Raw genomic sequence first — 15,516 nt, forward strand, 5'->3', positions numbered from 1 at the left:
CATGAAACTAGCCCATGGGTCAGTAAACGGACCTGCTGCCTGATTTGTATGGTCTGCAAGCTACGGATGGTTTTTACAGGTTTTTTTTTTAAGATTTTATTTATTCATTCATGAGACAGAGAGAGAGAGAGGCAGAGACACAGGCAGAAGGAGAAGCAGGCTCCATGCAGGGACTCAATCCTGGGACTCCAGGATCACACCCGCTGGGCTGAAGGCAGGCGCTAAACCACTGAGCCACCCAGGGATCCCAGTTTGTTTTTTAAAGATTTTATTTATTTAGTGAGAGAGAGAAAGAGAGCACACGTGAGCTGGGGGAGGGGTAAAGGAAGAAGGAGAGAGAGAATCCCAAGTAGACTACACTGAGCATGGCGCCTGACTTGCGGTTCCATCCTACAACCCTGAAATGATGACCCAAGCCCAAACCAAGAGTCCGATGCTTAACCAACTGAGTCATGCGGGCACCCCAGTTTTTACAGCTTTAAATGATTTTTAAAATCAAAAGAAAAATATTTCATAACACATCAAAGTTATATGAAATTTAAATTTCAGTGTCCATAGAGTTTTATTGGAACACAGCCACACTCATTTATGAGCAGTTCCAACAGACTAAACGGCCCGCAAGCTGGAGACGGTCTTTGACCCTTGACAGTCTCCTGACCATTGAACTAGTGAAAACAATATGCATTCTTCCCTGCTTGAAGGACTAAATTCCTTTAAACTGCAATGAAATTTATAGTTATCTCAAAGTCCCATTGCCATTAGATGGCAATTAAATGAATGCCTTGAAAATGATTGGGCGTGGATGATTTCTATCATGAGTTTTTCATTGTTCCCCTGCCTTTCGATTTTAATGTCACCATTACTATGTCAGTGATAATGGGATTCTAACAATTCTACCACAGCTGCAAGAAGTGATTCTGGCTACTGTCCCATTGTTGATTGCAGTGATTAGTACCACATAAATCAAAGTTTGGTTTTAACTGAAAGGGTAGCACGTTAGGAAGGGAGGCACATGTTCAGGTTGAACGTCTCACAAATGTGCATGTGTCTAGACATACAATGAGATATTTTATTTCATTTTTTAAAAATTTTATTTATTCATGAGAGAGACACAGGCAGAGGGAGAAGCAGGCTCCATGCAGGAAGCTGGACGTGGGACTCGATCCCAGGACAGGGATCACAACCTGAGCCAAAGGCAGATGCTCAACCACTGAGCCACCCAGGCGTCCTGAAGTATTTTATTTCAATTAAAAAATGGGCTCATCGTGGGAAATATCAGAGAGGGAGACGGAACATGAGAGACTCCTAACTCTGGGAAACGAACAAGAGGTGGTGGAAAGGGAGGTGGGTGGGGTGATGGGGTGACTGGGTGACGGGCACTGAGGGGTCACTCGATGGGATGAACACTGGGTGTTATGCTATACATTGGCAAATCGAACTCCAATAAAAAATATACAGAAAAAAAAGGGCTCATCGTGGACATACTGTTCTTAGACCAACCTGCTTTTTAAAATTTTACAATGGAATATTTTCCTATATCCTTAAGTATTCATTACACGCATCTACATGTCTTCTTTTAATGTGAATATACTACAAAGCTATCATTGTACATCTTTCTAGTCTTCGCTATTATAAACAATACTATGTATATAATGACTTTTGTTTTTTTCAGATAATTTCTAAAAGTGAATTGCCAAGTTTAAAGAGCATGTGCAAGTTATAAGGCTTTTTGATAGATTATCTTCTTAAAAGATGGTCCTAATTTATAAAAATCTCACCAGGAGTGTAAATATCAGCACATATTACTCCACAGCCTTTCAACACGAACTATTTTCATTTTTTTAAAAACTTCCAGCTAATTAAACAGGCAAAAAATACTGATTGGTGGTTTGATTTGTATTTCTTTAATTACTAGTGACATTGAAGATCTTTTCATGTGGTCATTTCTAGTCTTTGATTTAATGCTAGTTCATGCCTTCCACATTTCCATTTTTTTTTTTTTTTTTCCTATTGGGGTGGCTTGCTTTCTCTTGCGGATTTTCTTTAAAGAGTACTATTTTATTGGAAATACCGTTTTTCTTCAGCTTGTTTGCTTTCATTCTATGTTTGTTTTTTGCCACCCATGAATACAGTCATGTCTCCACCATCTAATTCTCACAAGCGAGTACTTTCAGTAATTTAATAGAGGCTCAAAAAGGTGACAGAGACAGTGAATAGCAGAGGTGAGATTTAAAGCAAGTCCCATTTAATTCCGGAGTCTATACACTCAATTACTACGTGAGTGGTTGTCAAAATATCCCCAGACAGCAGCATCACCCACACCGGGAAGCCTGTTAGACGTGCACGTTCCCAGGCAGTGGGTGGGCAAGCTCGAGCGGGAGACGCGGCTCCGCACCATCCCTCCTTCTAGTCTCCTGTAGAAGGGACCACGCTGTTCAAAATAAGGTCAGAGGATAAATAAGGAAATGACTTTAAAAAAAAAAAAGGAGATGGCAGCCACGAGGAAAACGTAGCAGCCCGGGTGGTGATACCGAAGTTCTTGGGTCCCCGCTGTCTGGGCCAGACTGGCCCGGGTGGCCCGACTCAGCTCGGCGCTCCGGGGTGTCGCAGCGGCGGTCGGTGCGCCGAGTGGCTCCGGGACGAGCTCTCCTTTACCCGGGGGCAAAGGGGTCCTCAAGGAAAACAGGAATCCAGTTTTTGACACACGGGTCGTGAGGGGTCTGCAGGACACGCAGGTCCCATCGTCCCCCAGGGAGCTGCTGCAGAGGGCAGCTTCTGAGCCAGATCCGGGCTAGAGACCTGGACTCTGCTAGCGAGGATGAGACGGCGCGGAGTTGAGTGGGGAACGACAAACCTAGAGGACAAACATAACCCTGAGTGTGACACCACTGGCGGCCTTTCAGCGTGGACCAGGGATCCGACACTTTCCAGGTCGCGAGAGGCTCAGGAGAGACCAGCACACGGAGACGCTGGTGTTCAGGCTGCCGGAGGGCCAGCCCCACCCCTCGGGGTCCAGAGGGCACCTGGCTTTCCAGTCTCACTTCCCTGAGGCTCCCGAAACCCGCCGGCCCCCCACACTCGCCGGCCCCCCAAGGCCCCAGAAGAGTCACCTCTTCGACCACGCCCCGCGGCCGACCGCGCCGCTCCGACGTCATTACCGCGCGCCCTCCCACCGTCCCCACCACACCCCGCGCCTCGGCGCTGCGCTTTTACGTCTGACCGCGCGCTCTGCCCCCGCCACCCTACAAAGCCCGGAGCTTGGCGCTGTGTTTTTACGTCATCACTGCGCGCCCTCCCGCCTCTGGGCGTTCAAGCTCCGCGCGCGAGCAGAGCTTTAGGCCGCACCGGCGGGATCGGCGCGTTCTGTGTCGCCTCTGCCTTCCGTCATGTTCCCGGCCGTCTCCTCTCCGCGGACACCCGGGCCCGGAACCCGGAGGGGCCCGCTAGGCGGAGTCGGGCCAGGTTCCACGCCCCGGACGGCGAGCAGGAAAGGGCTGTGCCTGGGGTCGGCAGTCAGCTCCCCGGTGGTCTTTTCGCCCGTCGGCCGGCGTAGCTCGCTGAGCTCGAGGTACGTGATTGTCCCCGGTTCGGTCCGGTGATGCGCAGGCTTACGTGCCTCGCGGGCCTGCTGGGCCAGTGTCTCCAGAAACCTCTGGAACCGGGGGCGGCGGGCAGGAATGCCAGAAGTTTGGGGGAAATAGACCTTCGCCATCTTTGCGGGTTATTTCAGCCTCGCTTTTAATTCGTCGATTGTGCCTTCACTTTTTACTTTTCATGGAAAAGTTCTCTTCTACCTCTGTGTAGAAGGGAACAAGTTGGATTGCAGTGAGTGGTTACCTGCCGCCTCCTTACTGCCCCTGTGTTCCGGTGCAAGCCAGTTAGTCATTCTTTTCATCTGTGAAATGGCGATAGTATTTGACCTGAACCTGCTTCACTCAAGGCCAAGTGAATCAACATGAAATTCCTCGACGATGGTGGGAATGAGCGTCTCCAGCCTAGGAAAATCGTATAATGCCTGATATAATTACTGCCGTTAATGTATCTGCTGATTGATAATTAAGGGACTTTAGGCCACACAAGTTAACTTTGTAGCTAAATTAAATAGGGGAAAGGTTTTCCCTAGCATTGACATAAGAATAGTTACCAGAGAAAAGCGTTTCACATTAGTCCACATCACCTGTTAAATCGTGCTCCATGCCCCCCTGTCATAATTAATTTAGAACTTTAGAAGGTAGCATGTTTTAGTTTCCTCAGAATTCGTCTACCAAAAATGAACTATTTTTTGCAAGAAAACTGTGATACTGGATTTTGAATTTATAGTTAAAATTTATCTCTGAATGTTTGCAACGCTTTAAAGGAGAAATGGTTTTTAAAAACTATACTGCATCTTTGACTTTTTGCTTTTGAAAGTGCTCTTCGAAGTGGTGATCTTGTCAGTGTTTTCTACTTTTGAGAAAAATCAGGGAATAAAAGCTGTACTTTAATGTGTTTTAAAAACTTTTCTTACTTTCCAGTGATCATTTATTTTTTTTAAGATTTATTTATTTATTTGTGATAGACATGTGGGGGGGGGGGAGCAGAGACACAGGCAGAGGGAGAAGCAGGCTCCATGCCGGGAGGAGCCCAACGCAGGACTCGATTCTGGGACTCCAGGATCATGCCCTGGGCCAAAGGTGGGTGCTAAACCGCTGAGCCACCCAGGGGTCCCCTCCAGTGATCATTTAAAGAAAAATCTTTGTTATAATGCTCTGTCAGGAAATAAAGCTCATTTAATCCTCATAAGAGAGAATAAATTTTATACTGGTAACTTCACATTTTTTTTGAAGGTTAACAAGATGAGAAGGAGACACAATTTTTTTTTTTTTTTTTTTAAGATTGAGAGACACAAAGGGAGAAGCAAGCTCCCTGCAGGGAGCCCAACATGGGACTTGATCGTGGGTCTGCAGGATCACGCCTTGGGCTGAAGGCGGCCCTAAACCACAGGAGATACAATTTCAACTGCTGTATCTGGTGTTGAAGAACAGATAACAGCAGATATTCAGGACCCTATTTAATTTCTTGATTGTACAAGTCTAGTAGATTTCATAAAATTCTATAGCTGATGAGGGCAAAATGGGTGAAGGAGAGTGAGAGGTACAGACCTCCTGTTACAGAATGTGTAAGGCATGAGGATGAAAAGTACAACATCGGGAATATAATCAGTGATATTGTAATAGGGTTGCATGGTGACTGTAGCTATATTTGTGAGCAGAGCATAGTTTCCAATTACTGTATTGTACATCTGAAACTAATGTAACATTGTATATCAACTGTACTTCAATAAAAAGAATTCTGGGGGATCCCTGGGTGGCACAGCGGTTTGGCGCCTGCCTTTGGCCCCGGGCGTGATCCTGGAGACCCGGGATCGAATCCCACGTTGGGCTCCTGGTGCACGGAGCCTGCTTCTCCCTCTGCCTATGTCTGTACCTCTCTCTCTCTCTCTCTCTCTGTGTGACTATCATAAATAAATAAAAATTAAAAAAAAGAAAAGAATTCTGGAGCTGATGAGAGCTTAAGGATGATCTAACCCAATGTTTGTAAAGCTTTTTTGACCACAGTGTAGAATAAATTTTAGATTATATTCTATTTCATTTTTCATAAATGTTGATTGAGACCTTCAAAGTGACCCACAATTTGGAAAACACTGATCTAGTCCAACCTTTGTATTTCACAACTAAGGAAGCAGTTATAAAGGGTCTAAGCAAATAGAGCATGCATCTGATTGCTAGAGCAGAAAAGTCAGAAACCAAGTTTTTCTAGATCCTGTCAGTCTTTTTTTTTTTTTTTAATGAAAAGTATGGTTAATTGCAGTAGACGTGAGCCAAAGCAAGATCTTCTCTTCATGTGAAAATAGGTACGTAAAGATTAAAATAACACAATTTTAAGTTATGATTCAAATAATATGGTTTCTTTTCTTTAGAGGAACACCTACGCGGATATTGCCACACCACTGTGTAACTGAGTCTATGAACTATGATGTGAAAACTTTTGGATCTTCTCTTCCTGTTAAAATAATGGAAGCCTTAACATTGGCTGAAGGTGGGTATCATTTTCCATTTGCCTTCTATTAGCAATTCAGAATGCAGCCTGGCTCTAGCTTAGATCGAGATTTGTGCTTTCTGTGATATACCTTCACTTAAATCGGGCAGAAACAGATAACATATTTGATCTTCACTGTAATTGAAAAATAAAATAAATTTCAGAAGCAGAATGAGTCTAAGCACAATCACATTACTTCTTTTATGGCTTTAAACATTGCATATGCAAAACTCAGTCCGATTTCAGAATTTGTGTGTATGAAGTTAGCTTTAAAACAAAACAAAACAAAACAAAAACCACTGCCTCACAGTATTGGGTGTGATACTGCAATCAGGTCAAATCTTACTTCTATTTCTGGATCCTGTGTAGTATCCCAGAGGTTTTATGTACACATTTATGTTATCAATGTGGTACCTGTAGAAGATTCTCTTGGCAGAAAATTAGAGTGGAGATTTGGAAGATGCAGTCACACAAGCATCAAGAAGGCAACACTAAGGACGAGGGGTTGGGTGACTGGGGGCAAAGTTCAGAGCATCCTCAGTGATGAACCCAAGTCATTTTTGTTTATGATTCGGTTCTAGATTTTTGTGATTTTCTGGAAGTGTTTTTCAAACTGTAAGTCATGACTGAAGTCATTTTAGTGGCTCATGGCCAGCACTTAAAAAAACAGAGTGCATGATATCAGAGTGCATTTCATATAATAATGTTAGATAATTTTTTTTAAGATTCTATTTATTTATTCGTGAGAGATAGAGAGAGAGGCAGAGATACAGAGGGAGAAGCAGGCTCCATGCAGGAGGCCCGAGATGGGACTCGATCCTGGGTCTCCAGGATTAGGCCCTGGGCTGAAGGTGGCGCTAAACCGCTGAGCCACCCAGGCTGCCCTGTTTTTTTTTTTGTTGTTGTTGTTAGAGAAATACTGATTTTAATTCAACATAAAGTAAACTCTAGGCATCTGTCATCTTTCAGCCTAAGAATTAGCAAAACTGTTGAAACAAGGTACAATTTTCCCCATATTTGTTACGTGGCTCCAGTTACAAAAATTTTTTTTATGAAAATGTTAAAACATAAAAATAGAAGGCTGATTTTAAAAAAAAAAAAAGCTATAAAACAATCCCCACAAAACCTGTTAATGTTGATCCTGATTCTACAAAATAGCACCAGTAAGAAGAATAAAAGTTGTTAAAAACCATTACGACAGCATTCCTGAAATCAGGTTGCCCTGTTTTATTTAAATTGCATTTGAATGTATTGTGATACAAAGTGTATTTCATATTGTGACTGACAGTCAAAAAAGGTTAAAGTACCCTATTCTAGAAAGGAATATTTCTCATCAACTTGAAGTTGCATATCTTTGTCTATGAGTCCTTGGGAACTCAGTTATGGTGGTGTTCAGACAACTAAATTTCCACAAACCTCTATTATGCACTGTTCTTGTTTTAAATATATATGTTATATTTTTCTTTACTCTTCAAAAAATTTCAGCTTAAATTGTATTTAAGCCTTTTAACATACTCCTTGTTCATGCCACCAGGCTTGAACAAATAGCACAGATAGTGACAAATAGCACTGTTAATAGTACAGAGCCTCAAAGGAGAGAGTCCCTAGAAATTAGGATGTGCATATGTAAACTATAAGAACTTTTCCCTATATAGAAACCTACCAAGTACTGTGTGTTAAAACAGAGACCTCAGGGGTTTGCCTGTAGAGTATTTGGAGCTGCTATATTGCTTTTAGGAAAAGAAAATATTGAGCAAACATTCTAATTCAGCAAAAACCACACACTTAGCTTAGGCATGATTTAGTATTGTAGCTTGTATGTTATTGATGCCTTTTGTTTTGCCCTCTGTACCCTGCTTTTAAGCAAAGAGCAGAGCTCAAGTTAATTAAATTTCTAGGGCTAACACACTGAGGTCGGCCACTAATGCTTATGACAGCAATATACTAATTTAGTTTTGCCATTTAATATGGAATGTAACCCATGAGACACCTGGGTGGCTCATTTAGTTAAGTGGCTGGCTCTTGGTTTTAGATAAGGTCGCGGAATTGAGCCCTGTGCTTAGTGGGGAGCCTGCTTTAGATTCTCTTCTACTCCTTCTGTCCCTCCCTCATGTATGCGCTCTCTCTCTTTTTAAAATAAATAGCTTTTTAAAAAATATGGAATGTCACCTTTGATATTTATATATGTTTGCATATAATGATTTATCATACTTTTAAATAAAGTATTTGAAAATCACATTCTTTTGAAGGAACAATTTTTCCTTGAAATTTTTTTATATATTTAATGGGAGATTGTGTTTCCATATCAAAATAAAATTATAGATGTTACTAAATATTGCAGAAAGTAAGATATCTGTTTATAGCAAATATTAAAAGATAGTAAACCTAAGCCTAAAATATACTTTTTGCCTTCAGATACATTTCCAAAAATGGTTATAAAAGTTAAATAGATTCTTGTTTTGGATATTAATAAATATTGATTTACTCAATAGCATTTTTTGGAAAAAACATTTTTTGATGTGAATGAATCTTTTCTGTATGCGGTAATAACTTATATATATATAAAGAATGTAGCCATAAAGAAGATTTTCATATAAGGAATTGTAAGGATCTTTTTTCTTTTTAACAATTTTTTAAAATTTATGCTTTAAGATTAATTACATGCTTTTTTTTTAAGTTGATGATCAGCTCACTGTTCACATAGATGAAGGTGGATGGGCTTGTCTGGTCTGCAAAGAGAAACTCATTATTTGGAAGATTGCTCTGTCACCTATTACTAAGGTAATTGCTGTTTAGAGAACTAGTAGGAGATAGAGGAGAGGATTACCAATTGGCTCTAGATTTTTACTCTATAAAGTTTTAGAGTTGTTACAGGACAGTAATCTGAATTTATACAACATTATAGATTTCCATTTTTGTTACAATATGAAACACTGAGCATGCATACACATTTCTATTGGGGGGAAAAGTTCATCCCATTTAATAATTTTAAACTAGAGCTATGTTACTTACATTTAATAACATTAGAGACTTTAAAATTTTTAATGATTGTTATAAGCATCTTGTCAGTCTGTCTAATGGAGTTTAAAGACTAAATGCTGTCCACATAAGCTAATGAACTGAGTTTATTTATTTCTAAAATAGGATTGTGTTTCACTGAATTTACTGAATGATGCTTAAGAGAGAAGAACTGAGTGGTGTCTGGGGGGGTTCGGTCAGTTAGGCAGCAACTCCTGATTCTGCTCACATCATAATCTTGGGATCCTGAAATGGAGCTCTGCCTCACTGCACTCAGTGAGGAGTCTGCTTCAGGATTTTCTCCCTCTACCCTCGCCCCCCAAATAAATAAATGTCTTTTTAAAAAACAAGGGAAAAATGATACCAGTTTTAGCAATTGCTAGTTTAACTTTCAGTTGTCAAGTTTCTCACATAGGGTTATCATTTGTGTTTCTAGAACCTTATCCTCAGCAACCTATTTTCCTGTGTGTTTCAGATCAGGCATCCTGTCTTACATCACTCACTGGTTACTGTTACTGGGCCTTATTCCTTTGGAACTGGGGACTCCTCCTTACCTAAACTCTTGATGTCTGTGACCTCTGTACTGCTACTACATAGAAAATGATATTTCTAAGCATAGGAAAGGGAGACAGATGTTCTGGGTGCTGTGATGAGTTAGCAGAAGGAACCTGATACCTGGCTGAGGCTAAGAAATATTTTCTAGACAACTTGGTATAATTAATTGCTCTGTGGTAATGCTGATGTTAGTTGTCAAACAAATCAAGACTAGCCTAGGAAAATTCCATACGTATTTTTCTTAACCAATAGACTTTATTTAGTCCAGAAAAACATTGGAGTAGTTGATATTCAGGGTCTAGTCTAGCTTTTAAGTTTTCCTAATCCTATATCTGTTAAAAAACTTTGTTTTGAAATTACCAAAAGCCTGATCAAAAAGATGTGAGAAGAAAGAATATTTGTAGAATGGTATTTCCAGCAGTGAGTCAGAATCTAAAATATGCAAGGAAAGAACATAGTGAAGTCAGGTGCATATTTTAAAAAATTCGATTGATGTGAAAGATTTTTTTGTTTGGGTTTCTTCTTTAGTTATCTGTTTGCAAAGAACTTCAACTGCCACCTAGTGACTTCGACTGGAGTGCTGACTTGGTGGCTCTCTCTTACTCTGATAACTCAGGTGAAACACAATCTACTCAGGTAGGTGACTTAAATGCTTATTGATACGCATTTTTTTTTTTTTTTAAATAAAGAAGTTCTACTATTAGAGGAATCATCCAACCTGATTTAAAGACATAATGATAAAGCCACAGGAATCAAGACTTGTATTGGCAAAGGGACACATAAGGGCATTTGAACAGAATAGAGAGTACAGATACAGAGTGGCCCTTTGATCTTTGACAGCTGCAACAATTATTCAGTGGAGTAAGGATGGTCTTTTCAGTAAATGGTGTTGGGACCATTGGGCATCCTTATGCAAAGAAAAAGAGAGAAAGGAAGAACTACTCCCTAAATCTCCTACTTTATATAAAGATTAACTCAAAATGGATCATAGGTTTAGATGTAAAATATAAAACTATAAAATTTTTAGAAGAAAACAGGAAAAAAATCATCATAATCTGGGGTTAGACAAAGAGTTCTTGGAAATCACCGAAAGCATGATTCATTTAAAAAATGGATAAATTGGATCTCAGCAAAATTTAAAAATTGGCTCTGTCAAACACAGTGACAAGAAAAAGAGACAAGCTACAGCCTGGAGGAGAATATTAAGTCCTATGGCCATGAAAGGACTCAATGCAAAATGAACTCTCAAGGCTTATTAAGAAAACAACTGAATTTAAAAACAGGGCACAGGACTTGAACAGACACCAAGGGCGTCACAGAGATGTTCATGTCATTAGCTATTAGGGAAATGTAAATTGAAACAATAGTGAGATATCATAATACACCTCTTAAAATGGCTAAAATACAAAATACTGACACTACGAAGTATTCCCAAGGATATGGGGCAACTGGAATTCATACATTCCTGATGAGAATGCAAAATGGTATAGCTACTGGATTTTCACACTTGCTGTTATGACCCAGCAATTCCCTTCCTGGCTGTTTACCTTATAGAAGTTAAAACTTATATTTACACAAAAAAATAGTGTATGAATGTCATGGAAGCTTTTTATTTGTGGTAGCCAAAGGTGGAAACAACCCAAGTGTCCTTTAACAAGTGAATGAATAAACAAACAGGGTTCATCCATAGAATGGAATTCTACTCAGCAGTGAAAAGGAATGAACTCTTGATAACAGTAACAATCTGGATGGATCTCAAGACATCTGAAGTAAGATAAGCTGGTGCTTAAAGGTTACATTCTATATGATTTCATTTGATTGACATTCTCAGAAAGATGGAACTCTAATGATGGAAACAGTGGTTGTCAGGGTTAGGATGAGGGAAAGGTGTGATAGCACCAGGAAGTTTGGGGTGTTGACAGAATTGTGCTGTGTCCCTATATTGGTGGTAGTTACGTGGGTCTGTACATGTGTTAAAATTTGTAGAACTAAAAAAAAAAAAAAAAAAAAATTTTGTAGAACTACCCAACAAAAGAAAGTCAATTTTATAGTCTGATAATTTTTAAAATATAAAAAGGAGGGGTTTTGTCCCCCCTAATTTTTGTTAAATAGTAAATTGCCCTGGTTTCTTTTTATTGGTGTTACCAGACTCCTAGTTTCAGGGTCTTTTTTATTGTGATTACTGACTGTTATATTGTTTCAAGGCTGTTGCTGTCATGGTTGCCACCAGAGAAGGAGCCATCCGCTATTGGCCAAGCCTTGCTGGTGAAGATATCTACACAGAGACCTTCGTAGATTTGGGAGGTGATAAGACTTACAGTTTCCTAACAGCAGTGCAGGTATACAATGAGTATTCTTTTATATTTATTGGAAAGCTGTGTTTTGGCTTGGGAGTGAGATGTAAACGACTAAAAATTGTTTTGAATAGACCGTACAGGCCAGAGGGGGATCAAAAAGAGGTGAGAAGAATGAAAGGGTCTAGGATTTCAATAGGTGGACAAAAGAAACCCCTTCTCCTAGGACTCTGAAATACCAATATTGGATCATGGCCAGTGGTATTCATTTCTTTCAGAAATTTTCAGACAGTGACTTAGGAACCCTTAAATGGTATGAAGAATAGTTTACTAATGTCCACTCTACAAGTTTGCCAACAATAAAGTGTGATACTCGATTTGTTGAACCTGCAGTATGGTGAACCTGTTTAAAAATCAGAATTAAGAATACATGCATTTGGGACTCCTGGGTGGCTCAGTGGTTGAGCATCTGTCTTTGGCTCAGGTTGTGATCCCGAAGCCCCGGGATCAAGTAGCAAATCAGGCTCTCCATGGGGAGTCTGCTTCTCCTTCTGCCTATGTCTCTGCCTCTCTATGTCTTTCATGGATAAATCTTTTTTTTTAAAAAAAGAAAAATATGTGATTAAAAAAACAATTATAACTGAAGTTTTTCGTTTTCTTTTTTTATTTTAAAGATTTTATTTATTCATTTACAAGAGACATAGAGAGGCAGAGGGAGAAGCAGGCTCAGGCAGGAAGCCCCATGCGGGACTTGATTCCAGGTCTCCAGGATCACACAGGCTGAAGGCAGACACAACTGCTGAGCCATCCAGGCATCCCTGAAGTTTTTCTGTGTAGAGTTAATATCATGTGAGTGGATTCATAATTAAATCATTTTAGTAAAATGACACTTAAAATTCTTTTTAGGTTTGTTTTAAGGTATAGATGATAGATGATTTATTTCTATGATCAAAGCATTTTGTGTTAATGTTCTTTATCTTAGTTGTAGATGCATAACTGCTTTCACAATATTTGTTCATAGGGAGGAAGTTTTATTTTGTCCTCATCGGGAAGCCAGCTGGTTCGGCTGATACCTGATAGTTTAGGAAAGATTCATCAACATATCCTACCTCAAGGGCAAGGCATGCTTTCAGGAATTGGTCGGAAGGTTTCTTCTCTTTTGGGAATTTTATCTCCAAGTAGTGATCTCATCGTAAGTTGATAAAAATAATTTTGTTTTACAAGCTTGTTTCTTAATGAAATCAGTAAGTTGGAAGTTTCCTATGATGTTGATATTGCCTCCGTATGAACACTAGTGTATATGAAATAGAACCTTTGATTTTTTTTCAGTGAAGCATGTTTTGATCAAATGAGTTCGTATTAGCCAAACCCTTTTGCAAACCCTGTAACTTTAATATTCTTAAATCATACAGATTCTAAGTAGAGTCTTTGAATTAAAATTGTTATATAAAATTATAAACGTGTTTAAGGACCAATTTTGCTTTTTAGATTTAACCAAAAGTGTGTTCTCCACTCCCATGACTCCAGCTGTATGTGTGGATGACTCAGATCTAGATCTGTCAGCCGGGCTTCTGCCTCAGGCTTTGGAATAGTGAAAGGAGGTGGACGGGAGCTAACGTGGACATCTATTCTCTGCTAGGTGCTCTGTATTTGTTATCTTGAGTAATTGTTATGATGACCTATAATGTAGAGAGCATTCTCCCCAGTTGGCAGATGAAGATACAGCCTCGGGACATTATGTAAACTGCCTGCGGTTGCACAGCTACTCTATGGCAGATACGTGCCCAGGCCTCTGGGAATAAAAAGCACATTTTCTTCTCACTGTGCTGTTCTTCACTGCAGGTTGCTCTCATCATCCACTTTCTTGATGGTCTTCGGACCTAAAACCTGATGTGTCTGAAAACACATTGCTCATATTCCCTCTTCTCTTAAGTTTTCTGTACCAGAAGTGTATTTAAACTCGTTTCTCTTTTGGGCTGTTTATTTCTGTTCATGATCCTGTCACTTTTTTTAGTAACCTCAATATAAAACCTTCATCCGGGATCCCTGGGTGGCGCAGCGGTTTAGCGCCTGCCTTTGGCCCAGGGCGTGATCCTGGAGACCCGGGATCGAATCCCACGTCGGGCTCCCGGTGCATGGAGCCTGCTTCTTCCTCTGCCTATGTCTCTGCCCTTCTCTCTCTCTCGCTCTCTCTCTCTCTCTCTCTCTCTGTGACTATCATAAATAAAAATTTTTAAAAAATAAAATAAAATCTTCATCCTGTATATATGTATCTTCCCTTCTATAGCAAATTACTTATTTATCAGATACTATTGATTTGACTTCTACCATGTCTCATTTTAATCCCTATCTCTTGCTTCCATTGTTATGCCCTAATCTACACTCTTGTTAAATTTCCCCTAAGTTCTTCATGCCAGTTTAGTTTACTCACTGTTGGCCCCTTATCCTGTTAGAGGCCAGAATCATGGTAACAGGAGAAAAGTAGGGCTTTAACTCAAAACAATCATGTGTGCCCAACTAAAAACATAACTGTACTTCAGAACCCAGTATATACTTGAAAAGGCAAAATAATCTACCTTCATAGGGCACCTGGGTGGCTCAGTCAGTTAAGCATCTGCCTTTGACTCAGGTCATGATTCCAGGGCACTGGGATGAAGCCCCATATTGGGCTCTGCCTCTGCCCTTCTCTCTGCTTGTGCTCTCTCTCTCGCTCTCAAATAAAATCTTTTCTATAAAAAAAAAAAACAAAAAAACTACACATAACTTGCCACATTCATTTTCCTATAACAGCTCTTGAGTTCAAAAGCCATTGATCATATCTTGTTTACTAGATTTACAAACTCCTATTCAGGACTCTGCTGTGTGTTCGTAATTTTTCATTTGAATGTTATTTCTAATTCTTTTTTTGTTATAATCTACATTCCAATGTAATAGGACTACATGTTTTCTGAAAGACCTTATAACTTTCCCACACTGTACTCTTTTTGGGCTGTATACTTTTATATTTCTGCCTATGGAAATCTTACCTTGCTTTCAAGGTCCATTTCAGGATCCTTTCTTGAATCCTAAATGAAGAATTCTGCTAGGATTACTAATAGAATACTCATAAAATACATAAAACTTGAATTTCAGAAAAATAGTTCATTAACATGAGAACTTAGAAATCTGTAAACTTTTTTCTTCTCTCCATACAGCTTTCAAGTGTCCTTTGGGATAGAGAGAGAGCAAGCTTTTATAGCCTGACAAGTTCAAGCATTAGTAAATGGGAATTAGATGATTCTTCAGAAAAACAAGCACATACTTGGGATATAAACAGAACCCTGAAGGAAAACATCACTGATGCTATATGGGTAAGGAAAAATAATATTCAGCTTTGTAATTCACATTTTTGGTTATATGAGAATGCTAGTTTCTTTAATTGTTTTATTTATTATAACACATTTCGATGCAGTGTAATGTAGCTTTTAGCCATCAGATAAGCAGAAATGGGACCTTCAGTCTCTAGAAATACTGGAGCTTACTGATTTACTTAGTAGTTTTTAAAATGCATACATTATTTGATAACTCTTTG

At 39.7% G+C, this 15,516-nt stretch overlaps 1 protein-coding gene and 1 long non-coding RNA gene across 2 annotated transcripts in view; one reads left to right on the plus strand and one right to left on the minus strand.

Annotated features, from left to right (window-relative positions):
* Positions 1 to 1,881: 1,881 nt before the first annotated feature.
* LOC140598613 (uncharacterized) lies at positions 1,882 to 3,190 on the minus strand. The gene is made up of 2 exons (XR_012001082.1): positions 3,111 to 3,190; positions 1,882 to 2,854 (listed from the first exon to the last, which is right to left on the minus strand). It is a non-coding gene; the product is annotated as an uncharacterized lncRNA (long non-coding RNA).
* Positions 3,175 to 15,516, plus strand: part of NUP133 (nucleoporin 133) — a 55,580-nt gene continuing 43,238 nt past the window's right edge. Inside the window, exons 1-7 of the mRNA XM_026008666.2 lie at positions 3,175 to 3,568; positions 5,960 to 6,078; positions 8,756 to 8,859; positions 10,180 to 10,287; positions 11,856 to 11,990; positions 12,967 to 13,137; positions 15,140 to 15,295. Of these exons, the coding sequence (XP_025864451.1) occupies positions 3,387 to 3,568; positions 5,960 to 6,078; positions 8,756 to 8,859; positions 10,180 to 10,287; positions 11,856 to 11,990; positions 12,967 to 13,137; positions 15,140 to 15,295 (975 nt within the window). The 5' untranslated portion in view covers positions 3,175 to 3,386. The remainder of the gene's footprint in view (positions 3,569 to 5,959; positions 6,079 to 8,755; positions 8,860 to 10,179; positions 10,288 to 11,855; positions 11,991 to 12,966; positions 13,138 to 15,139; positions 15,296 to 15,516) is intronic.

This window comes from Vulpes vulpes, chromosome 4, assembly GCF_048418805.1.
Source record: "Vulpes vulpes isolate BD-2025 chromosome 4, VulVul3, whole genome shotgun sequence".
Lineage (NCBI taxonomy): Eukaryota > Metazoa > Chordata > Mammalia > Carnivora > Canidae > Vulpes > Vulpes vulpes.